The 11,487-nt window shown below is 34.9% G+C and overlaps 1 protein-coding gene across 1 annotated transcript in view; it reads left to right on the forward strand.

The window, feature by feature from the left end:
* LOC115420367 (mucin-5AC-like) overlaps window positions 1-9,689 on the forward strand; it is a 45,355-nt gene extending 35,666 nt beyond the window's left edge. Inside the window, exons 33-49 of the mRNA XM_030135604.1 lie at window positions 180-351; window positions 517-761; window positions 880-1,063; window positions 1,153-1,351; window positions 1,447-1,622; window positions 1,715-1,784; window positions 1,959-2,095; window positions 2,186-2,217; window positions 2,306-2,465; window positions 3,762-3,863; window positions 3,978-4,018; window positions 4,818-4,940; window positions 5,366-5,467; window positions 5,573-5,701; window positions 7,673-7,712; window positions 8,844-8,967; window positions 9,078-9,689. Of these exons, the coding sequence (XP_029991464.1) occupies window positions 180-351; window positions 517-761; window positions 880-1,063; window positions 1,153-1,351; window positions 1,447-1,622; window positions 1,715-1,784; window positions 1,959-2,095; window positions 2,186-2,217; window positions 2,306-2,465; window positions 3,762-3,863; window positions 3,978-4,018; window positions 4,818-4,940; window positions 5,366-5,467; window positions 5,573-5,701; window positions 7,673-7,712; window positions 8,844-8,967; window positions 9,078-9,255 (2,214 nt within the window). The 3' untranslated portion in view covers window positions 9,256-9,689. The remainder of the gene's footprint in view (window positions 1-179; window positions 352-516; window positions 762-879; window positions 1,064-1,152; window positions 1,352-1,446; window positions 1,623-1,714; window positions 1,785-1,958; window positions 2,096-2,185; window positions 2,218-2,305; window positions 2,466-3,761; window positions 3,864-3,977; window positions 4,019-4,817; window positions 4,941-5,365; window positions 5,468-5,572; window positions 5,702-7,672; window positions 7,713-8,843; window positions 8,968-9,077) is intronic.
* Window positions 9,690-11,487: the final 1,798 nt, after the last annotated feature.

The following is an 11,487-nucleotide window of genomic DNA, read 5'->3' on the forward strand; positions in this document are numbered from 1 at the left end:
CCTAGTTGCATAATATTGAAATAATCCCAGTAACACCACTTCCATGGTCACACTAATAGAATCAAAGTTTATAGGGATTAACAATACAAAATTAGCACTTTAAACCAAATCTTGTGTAGCAGTAGTTTTGTAGTAGACATTATGTGGTTAATTTTTTTTTTTATTATTTAAATTTACAGCATGGTGAGAAGTGGAAGTCAAGTAATTGCTCTACTGAAACGTGTGACAATGGTAAAGTGATTTCAGAACCTGTGACCTGTAAAGAAGTGACAGAACCTACATGTAATAATGACAACAAACCAGTGAAGGTTTACGATGCATCAGGTTGCTGTTTTCACTATGAGTGCAGATGTAAGTGTGAATGAAAGCCATATTTCCCAAACTTTCATTTCAGCAATATCTAAAAACTGCTTCCTATATGTTTATAATTGTTATATTTATTTACATAACCTTAATGTTTTATGTTACGTTATTTTTCCTTGTGCAACACTCACTGTCATTATCAAATGTCTGCAGGTGTATGTGCTGTTTGGGGAGATCCACATTATACGACATTTGATGGTCAATATTACAACTTTCAGAGAAACTGCACATATGTCCTGGTTAAAGAGATTACTCCTCAATATGACTTTAAGATCTTGATTGACAATGAAAACTGTGATGCTTCTGGAACTCTGACCTGTGCACGTGCAATCACTGTTTACTACAAAAACTATACCATTGTTTTCACCCAGCAGACAACCCCAAAAATTGTCAATAGGGTAAATGTCACTGCAACAAACCATCCTAACTCAATTCATTCTATTTACATTGATTGATGAGTAAATGTCAGAGCCTTTTTTTCTTACAAAGCTTCTCCCTAACATTTCATTTGTTCAGGTTTCCGTCAACGATAAGCAGGTACACCCAACCTACTCCAATGATGACTTCATCATCACAAGCACATCAATAGAGCTGCTTTTGAGAATCCCAGCTATTGAAGCAGTTGTGACATTCAAAGGGCTTTTATTTAGCATTGAACTACCATTTTCCCTTTTCCACAACAACACAGAAGGACAGTGTGGTAGGTTGATGCATTAGATAGGTTTGGATTTGCCACAGTGGTAAGAATTTTGTCATAACAACTTTTATGTTAATGTTTGTTTCCACAAGGTACCTGTGACAATAACACTGAGAATGACTGCACATCACCAAATGGACAGATTCGTTCTTCTTGCCCTGACATGGCACATGAGTGGAAGGTTACAGATAAGAAGAAGCCATATTGTGAGAAGCCACCACCAACACCACCACAACCAAGACCTATACCACAACCCTGCAAACCTGATATTTGTGAAATTTTAAACAGCAAGTAAGACTTTATATTGGAATGAAGACCGTCTACAGTTAACTCATTCTGCAGAGTCAGTCATGTAACAGTTTGCTTTGTTTGATTTGCACATTAAGGGTGTTTGAAGAATGTCACAGAGTCATCAACCCAAAACCGTACTATGAGGGTTGTAAATTTGATGTTTGTTACAAAAATACCACCATGGGTTGCTCCAGTTTAGAGATGTACGCCACACTGTGTGCTGAATCATCTGTGTGTGTGCCCTGGAGGAATGCTACACATGGACAGTGTGGTAAGAGGGGTTTGTTTTAATGAAAACAAACCATTTTATTTGATTTTTTTTTCCAAGGTTATTCATTTCATTATTGTTTTGTCTTTTTATAGACTACAAATGTCCCAAACATAAAGTCTACAAACCTTGTGAATCAGTACTTGTACCAACATGCAATGCAAGGTAATCACAAGAATTGTATTTCAAATATTAATGTCAGCATCGGTAAGTTTAAGCAGTCAGTCTCTGGATTTAGTCAGTTGTACCTGGTATCTCCACAGCAATATTCATATACAATATAACGTAATGTCTAATGTCTAAAAAAACCTTTTTAATATTTACTGACTACATGTTTAGATACAATGAGAAGTACACAAAATGCCAGGTAAAAAGACGTGACCAGAAAACAGCCTGCAACTCAGTCATGGAAGGATGTTTCTGCCCAGAGGGTTTGACACTGTTCAATTCACACTCAGACATCTGCGTCTCCTCATGTAAGAACATTTTTTGAAAGAACTTTGTGCAAATTGGAATTATTTGTAAATTAATTTTTAATATACACTGAATGCTTTTTGTCACTTAAGGTTGCACTGGACCTGATGGCTCACCTACAGGGGTACTTTCAACAATATACAGAGCATTTTGACTTGTCGCTGTCAATTAGTGGCTGTTCTCATGTTCATTGTGTTTCATCATTAAAACAGACTTGGCAGATTGACTGTAAGCAGTGTGTTTGTGACAAGGACACACTAGACGTTCAGTGTACACCTGTTACCTGTCCAACTCAAAAACCCATGAACTGTTCCAAGGACGGCGAGGAGTTGGTGAACCGAACAGTGGACTGTTGTCAGAAAATGACATGTGGTGAGTTTGCACACTGAAATCTGCTGACATTATGTTTTGTGAAAGGTTTAGTGGAATCACTGTTTGATCAGTACAAGGTTTATTTTAACCCTATAAATAAATAAACCTGCCTATAACGCCAAACATATCATATTTGATACATGAGTTTTGAAGCCCTCTACACGATCAGAGTGATATTTCTTTTTCTTGAAAAACCTGATGTATACAATTAGATACATCCAATACACGGATAATCCACCAGGGGGAGGAATTCATTCACCAGAGGCCTTTCCAGTGACACTATAAGATTGTCATTAATGTGAAGGAGGAAGAACTTTGCCAGTTTTGAAAAGAAATTACCAATTTAGATATCAAACTGGAAGAAAAACTCCAAGGCACTCTCTTTAAACATTAAAATGCCTTTATTACCATGGCGTGGTCATAACTAGATAGTCTAGATAGCCTTGGAGTTTTTCTTCCAGTTTTGTATCTACTTTATGAATCCCTTTTTCCAAAGAGCACCTCAAACAAAATCTTTTTTTGGTCCTAGAAGCATTCCTTCACAGGAATTTTTGGAATTACCAATTTGTTAGATATGTTTGTGTTATATTATGTTTTTGTTTGTTCAAAAATAATAATATTTGAGAATTGAGACCCGATGTATCAAATATGATACATAATAGAAACTCATACATGGAAATTGATATTTGAAAAACAATTTTTTGGTTGTTCAGAAGGACCAATAAAGGCTCCAGTTTCAAAGAAGGGGAATTTTCTGTCTGTGATTTAATGGCTCAGGCTTTACAGGGTTAAGTGCAGTTCAGCCGATGGTCATTAATCGTCACTGATATTAGGCTTGTTTGTTGAGTAGATTTATTCTGTGCTCTATTTGCAGTGTACTTATTTTAAAGTTTAAAAAAATTATGCTTACATCATTTCATAGCAGCAACACCAACAAAGCTGCCTGTACCATAGACATTGGTTTTCATTTTCTGATTACCTGCTTCATGGAATAATCATCAGATAATCTCAAAATGGCAATAAATCAGCTCGAATTAATGGCCAAATGATTCATCGGTCTGTTAGGGCCTGAGGAAAAAAAAAAAAAAAAAAAAAGTGGGCCTTTATTTTCCCAAAGAAATGTACAACAATTAAGAGCCAAAATTTTAAAAAATATCAACACAATATAACTGTATTCAAAATAAACAAACAAATCTAACACAATGAAACAATCTTATCTTATTTTATCACTGGTTAATATTTTCTGGGTTTTGTTTTGTTCTGTATCAAGTTTAATTATACCTAATATGTTTCCAGAATGTAATCCAAAATCTTGTCCAGAGAAACCAGACTGCAAACTGGGATTTCAGCTGGAAACATACAACTCAAATGACAATTGCTGCCCAGTTCACCGCTGTGGTAAAAACTCTGGATATTTTACCTGCATATATCTTTGTTATTACTGTGTGAAAGATCTATGTGTATGAGCCATTAAAGGAGTCATAAGAGTTGTTCACATTTCTGTCTCTCTAGTGCCAAAAGATGTTTGTGTGTTCAATGGCACTGAGTACAAGGTAAGCAGTTGTTTAGAGTATATATTATATTGTGTTTTTGAGGGGTTTATTCTCCATTAAGAGAAATATTTTTTTAGCCTCATAAAAAGATTTTAATTTCAGAATGCCTCATAAATAGTAATGTAATAGTTCTCAGTAGTTGCTTTTCTGCTGGACATCTGCGCAAAACTTTACCTATATTTACTAAATGTTGAAAAAACGGAAGTGCGTGATGTTGGTTTTTCCATTAAATCACAAATGCGATGATTTGTTTATTTATTATCGCAAGACAACACGAGAAGTCATTCCAAAAACATGGCGACGAACATAAATATGGTGTTGATTTCCTGGTGCATCCACACATACTGTGACATGTTTCTTCTTTTTCTTCACTTATTGTAATGTCTGTCATTATCCATTTTTTTTAATTCATCTGACTCTAGTTGCGAAAAAAGGTCTTTCCATTGCAGTTTTTTGTGTAATATACAAGTTACACTACGCCTGAAAAACCACCTTTTGCCAGCACAAAAACTTTTAATCAAATAATGAGATTTTTGGCGAAATTGTCATTTTTCTATTAGGTAAATTTTTATGTGCAAGTTATATTTGGACAATTTGATGGTCAATGGAAAAGCAACTAGTGTCTCAGTCCACCTAAATCTCTGCAGTCATTTACATATTTATTTTAAGGTAGATAAATGTACTCATAATAACTAAGTATAGTGGACTGATATTTAATCTGGTGACCTGTTTACACTATGGCTTTGAAAGAGCATTTGAAACTTTAACAGTACTGGAAAAGCACTTTTCTATTTTACAGCCAGGAATGAACTTCCACAAAAACCCATGTGAAGAATGCAACTGTACTGGAAGTCGAGATCCCCAAACTATGCTGAACAAGATCAAGTGTCACAAGATAGTGTGCACAGTACGGTGTGCAGAGGTAGCTCTTAAAGATTTATATCCTGTTTTTTTAATAACTGCAGTTACTGAATGCAACAGTAGTCAATGAACAGACTTTATTCCATTTACAGAATTGTACCAATAGATCAGTTTATCCATCTATTATCACAAACTACTCTGTTCTCTGTTGAATATATCTGTTTTAGTTGTGGTGTGTTATGTTTATTTTACATTGTTGTTATTGTTGTTGTTATTTGTTCTGTTTCTGTTGTTGTTCTGTTTCTTTCCACATTAATGAAAATGAAACCATGCTCTAATTGCCTCCTCAACACCTAAAGACTGAATGAATATAAATATACATTACCAGTCTTTCTCGAATAACATAAAAAGCATTCACCTCACATATGAATGTCTAAACCCTACAGTGGCAATAAGGGGAATTTTTTTTTTTTTCTCTTCAAATAGGGCTACGAACGTGAGAACAAACCCGGCCAGTGTTGTCCATCATGTAAAAAGACAAGCTGTGTTTTTACACATCCTGGGTTGAATTCTACTGTTGTTATTAAGGTAAATTCACTGGAATGTAAACACTGCCTGCTACCTATTTTCAACCAGATTCAATTAGATTTGTGTATGTTGACAGTCAGTTTACTTCTCCTTCCTGTTTGACAGCCTTCTGAGTCTTGGTCACCACCAAATGACAACTGTACCAGGTATGACTGTGAAAAGGAGGAAGACGACTTCACCATTTCTATCAACCGAACAAAGTGTCCTGAGTATGACCCAAACAACTGTGTCCCTGTGAGTATATTCAGGCATCCAAAGAAGTTACATGTACGTTATCGAATACCAAAAAAGTTTCTCATGTCTTTCATGCAGTTCCGACCAGTGGTAAATTTAGATAGTTTTCATGGGGTGGCAAAGGGGTAGCAAGAGTTTTTTGCAAGGTAGCATGAGAGGATGATATAAGGGAATATACACTGTTGCCCATTAAGTTGGAATCATTCCTGTTTTTATTCCTATTTATACACATCAGAAATCACCTTTGACCAGGTACAATGATTACATACGTGAGTCCCAGTGACACTTCATCTGACAAGAATGAATCACATTGTCACAATCATTTCATGAGAATGTAAAAATATATTATTACAACTTTATAACTGGACTCAACAAAAAAAAATTACAAAAATATTTCATTTATTTTCATATCATGTCCTGTATCAAACACTACCTAGGTGTTCAAAACAAACAAACAAAAAACAAAACAAAACTGTGCAACTCATAAAAATTCAAAGCATTAATAGTAAAATGTAAATATTCCAAATATTGCAAGTATGATTTCTGCTCGGTAAAAAATAGAAATTGTTGCCTTTTAGATACAATTTAGCAGAAGAATGGCACTTTTACATCACTTCTCATCAATTTATTGTTAGTTTCAATGCTTTGAGAAGCTTGTGGAGATGCTGGTAGTTAGGGGACAGAGGCAGAGGCACAGTTCTACAGTGGCTGGGCAGTGTTTCTTTTTATTTTAATGGTTGATTTAAAAACAAAACAAAACTATAAAATAAAAAAGAAATGTAAACTTAAAAAAAAAAAATTCACAGGATTTGAACCAAGGCCTATCCACTAGCCTATCCACCCAGCCACAGACCTGCTCTGACAAGGCTATGACATTACCAGTGCAGCTGAAGTTTAAGCTCATTTTCACACCTCATAGTCTGGTAGACTCAGTACGACTGGGGACTGGGGTTGCAATATTCAAGTTTGCCTTCACACTGTACTGTCAAACAAACCAAACCTTTTGAATAACATATTCCCCTCCTCGCCTGTGGTGGCACTGCATCAACAATTACATGAATACAAAACATGAAGGTTGTGTTTACCCACAAAGCCCTGCATTGTAGTCCCTTTCCTGTTTTTGGTTCACTTAAAGCAGACCAAGACCTATGTTAACCAGAGTTCATGTCTTTGATCCACATCAAGCTTCAAATGCACATTAACACCCCCCCCCCCAAACAAACTGGACTGAATAAGCAAATGAAGTAATGAAACAGGGCAGGTGTGAATGCACTCTAAAGTGGTGTTTGGCTTCATGCTCTTATAACTACAGTCCCTATGTAAAACATAAAGGTGGAGGTGACCAAATGGACATGTAACCGGCTGAACAGGACAAAAACATTGTTACCTGTGACATCTGGAGCAGGTTGATCACTACTTGATCTCACTCGAGGTTTCTGGACAACCCTGTGAAAAACATAAGAACAAGGAAATAAAAACAATTTAAACTGAGCTCTTGGTGGTTCTTCTCAGTTCAGCTGGACTGGTTTGCAAGTGACCTACACAGACCACTACCCCCACAGGTTTATAAGTCCAGTTTCCCCCACCAGTTAATAGAACTGAAGAAGTCTCTTGGATGAGAGACGACATGTTTTCAAAAGAACTAAACCAGTCCAGTTGAACCGAGAAGGACTGCCAAGAAGAACGAGGACCCCAAAAATGTGTAAATACACTTAAAAACAATCACTGTACATGATGGCAATAAATAAAACCAAAGAGGACTAATTGTTTATTTACATGCCCTTACAGTGACTGTCTATATGTTTGAATTGGACTTTAGATTCTGATTAATTAGTCTAGAAATACTTCATTGTCTTCAATCGAGAATTGTTTGGCTGTGTTTTTTGAAACTGCAGGTTGTACATGTAAGTCACATGACTTTTCATTTGTCAGCTGTGCATTGTTTACTGCAACATATTATCTGTATTACAGGGAACTGAACGAAGTGACATGAATGGTTGTTGCAAAACATGTGAGTAATACTAATTCTATTGAAATATTATTCAGTTATTTTTCATTTAAATATTTCTTCTTACATCGTATTTTAAAAATTTTCCGTAGTTGAATTAATATGTTGTAGTATTTTAAAGTTCTTTACTAAAAACATTTGTTAATAGTAGTAAAATATGCATATCTATTAGTGTACAATATTCAACATTCCAAAATGAACATTAAAAAATAATAGATTAAAGCAGCAAGATGCTGCAACGAGACAGCAAAAATTTAAGATGTTTTCTTGTTAATGAGAATAGTTGATATTTAGTGATCATGTTTATTAAACTGATTTATGGAAAGACATCAATAGTCAAACTCAATTTATAATGTTTTAAGTCAGGGGTGTCAAACCCATTTTAGTTCAGAGGCCACATTTAGCCCATTTTTATCTCAAGTGGACCAGACCAAATGATGACAACTTAAATTAAAATGCAATTTTCTAAAATTAGTAAAATGAGATGATGAAAATGTTTACATCCACAAACTATCCTTTGGAATAACATGAACAACTATGAACAACTGGAAATTTCTGAAGAAAAATTACTGCAATTTTAACAATATTATACCTCTTAATTTATACATATACATTACAACTTACAGATCATAGTGGATCTACAACGGCACAAAACATTTAGTAACAAGCATATTATTGTTAAAATTGCACTTATTTTTCATAAGACATTTCAGGTTGTACATGGTTGTTCAGATTATTCACATTTGTGTGAAAGGATAGTTTTTAAATGTAAACATTTTCAATTAATTTTACTTTTTTACCCAAAAAGATAAAAGTTTGGAGCTGTGATTATTTATAGGTTATGATGCTACTATTTTACTGATACAAACCACTTGAGATCAAATTGGGCTGCATGTTACAGCCGTTGATTGTTAAAAATTTCAGTGTCATTTTTACATGTTACAAATTCATCCCAAAGGCCGTTTCGGCTCACAGGCCACATGTTTGACACCCTTATTTTAAGTGATGAACAAAACAGCTCAAACAGAAATCATCTGAAAATGTTGAAAGGCTAAATGTTCTGTCACATTTTTGTTAAAATGTTAAGTTCAGTTTTTGCAGTCAGGTGTAAACATGTCCACATCTCATGGCCAGGTACGCCTCGACATGAATGTTTGGTGAAAAAGAAAACTGCCCACCTGAAGACAAAGAACTGCACGTCAGTTGAGAAAGTGGAACTCACTTCCTGTGAGGGATCATGTGGAGAGTCTTCATCCATGTGAGACTGATGCTTCAGACTGATTCGCATGTTTAGGTTTTCAGTACATTTTCCTGTAAAGACAAAACTTTATATTAACTCATCTTGTCTGAAACTGTCTTTACTTACAGGTACTCAGCAGAGAGCAACAGTATGATGCATTCATGCTCATGTTGTCAAGAAATGGCGACCAGTAAGAAGAAGGTGGAGATGAGGTGCACTGATGGCAGAACGATACAGAAAACCTACATTTCAATTGACAAGTGTGGTTGTGAGGTCACTAAATGTAAAGATAGCACAAAGGATTAATTCAAGGATTCACCTGACTGAAGGAAAACCTGACCGATACGGCTTTGAACTTTAACTTCTATTCTTCAAAGACCTAATCTGTTCTGTTAAAGAATTAGTGTGTGAAGATGCACTTTTGTTTGTCAGCCTTCCATCAAAACAAGTCACAAGACTTAACAGACAGACTAAAATCTGGTCAAATTACTAACTTTTTCATTCATTTACAAAATGCATGATTCAGCATGTCTTGGTTATGGTTGGTTCCTCTTTACAAACCATATAATGAAATGTTTTCTGTCTTAGCTGGTGTTTATCTCTCATCTCTCTTTGCTCCTGAGTTAGATATTTATTTGTGGTAAAGCCTAAAATATAATAGCAAGTGGGAAATGTCTGCGACTGTCTTGGTCTCATATCTGAATGTCTATGTAGTCTGATTAAAATGCAAGGTCATTAAATTTGTTTCTTTGTATTTTTTTGTTGGGCAGAACATATAAGTTGACGTTTTTGCATGATACATTTATGGCAGTGTGTGTGGGGGGGTGTTCATTTTCTTGCAATGATGGAACATTAATTACACATGCACAGGAGCCCACAATGGTAAATAACACAGAGAGAGAAAAAGAAAGAAAAGAAACTAGATTACTTGACCTAATCACTGGCTTTATCTTGAAGCTGTGGCACTTCATCCACGATCTGGTCTTTACAGTCGCAGGCAAAATTATTAGACCACCCCTTGTTTTCTTCAATTCCTTTTTCATTTTAATGCCTGGTACAACTAAAGGCACATGTATTTGGACAAATATAATGATAACAACAAAAATAGCTCATAAGAGTTTAATTTCAGAGCTGATATCTAGACGTTTTGTATGTTTTCTTGATAAAAACCAAAATCCCTTCAGTTCTTACATCAATAGCTATGGCATTGTACTGATAAAAACAGTGCTTTTAGGCATTCAATGTTTTCTTTTCTGTCTGTTTTAGTCACATGATACACACAGGAGTTAGTACTTGATTGCGTAACTATTGTTTTTGATGACTTTTGACGGTCTAATAATTTTTTTCCGCGACTATATGTCTATAAATTAAACCATAGCCCACCTTTCTGCTTAACAACTTGTTTAGTCTTACTAGTGTCATGGAAGTTTCTAGCACTCTGGACACCATTTTGAAGTAAGAACACAAAAACTCACTGAATTGGGGTTAAAGCAAATATATTGTTACATGTAAGAATATTGAGAAAACAGACCACAATTGTCCAAAGCCTTGCCTCCTGCTGTCTGACCAACAGAGGAATTCTCAAAGCTTATGTAAGTTTAGTCTTTTCCCATGTTAAGTTAACTACGAATTGATTGGTTAGGTAAACTCCAAAATATATACACTTGGCCAGTGAAGTCAGTAGTGTTTCCTTAAAGAGAAGGTAGACCGTAAGTATATGACTCATCAATAAGTAGACAGTGAAGAATACAACAAGCTTGACATGTTCACAGCAGGTGGTCATATGTTATGCAATGTTTAAAATGGAAATACTGGACACTGCAATATTCTACTTTTCTTTGTCACTAGCATAATTATTGAAATCAATATTAGACTGATGCTGCCTTTTTTAAATGGGTCATGGAGCTGTTCTTATAGGGTTGGTCATTGTCAGAGTAAAATACACAATGAAATAATAATTTTGTATGTGAGGTGAAATACAAGAAATGGAATAGTTTAGAAGGTCAAGGTGTTTAACCCTTTCATGCATGAAATATGAGAACCTTAGTTAATATTTTTTCTTTGAGTGTTTTTATTCCTCTTTAGGTATTAAAAAAACAATGCAATTGAAATTTTTTTATGAACCTATTTTTTGTGGAGTTACAAAAATGTCCACTCAGCTGGACACCATGCATTTAATTTTTGAAGCAAATAAACATGTATTTAAAACTCATTATCAGAAAGTGACATACTGTGTGGAAACCATGACGTAAAAAATTTTTTAATGCCGCTAATTGCTAAATTGCTACTGTTTTCTCACATTTTATCATACTCTAATATTAGTTATTACTCATTTCATGGAGATAATATCCTCCTGAGACCCTACAGAGGACAAAATGCATTGCTGGGTTTCAGGAGGATATGCAAAAAAAAAAAACAAAACAAAACTTTTTGTTCCAGAAAACTGTTAATTACAGTCTAATAACAATTAGCAATTGATTTACACTAAACATGTTACTGCAGATCAGGTTTATCAAGAACAGCAAAATTACAGTAATG

The sequence above is a fragment of the Sphaeramia orbicularis genome, chromosome 6 (assembly GCF_902148855.1).
Source record: "Sphaeramia orbicularis chromosome 6, fSphaOr1.1, whole genome shotgun sequence".
NCBI lineage: Eukaryota > Metazoa > Chordata > Actinopteri > Kurtiformes > Apogonidae > Sphaeramia > Sphaeramia orbicularis.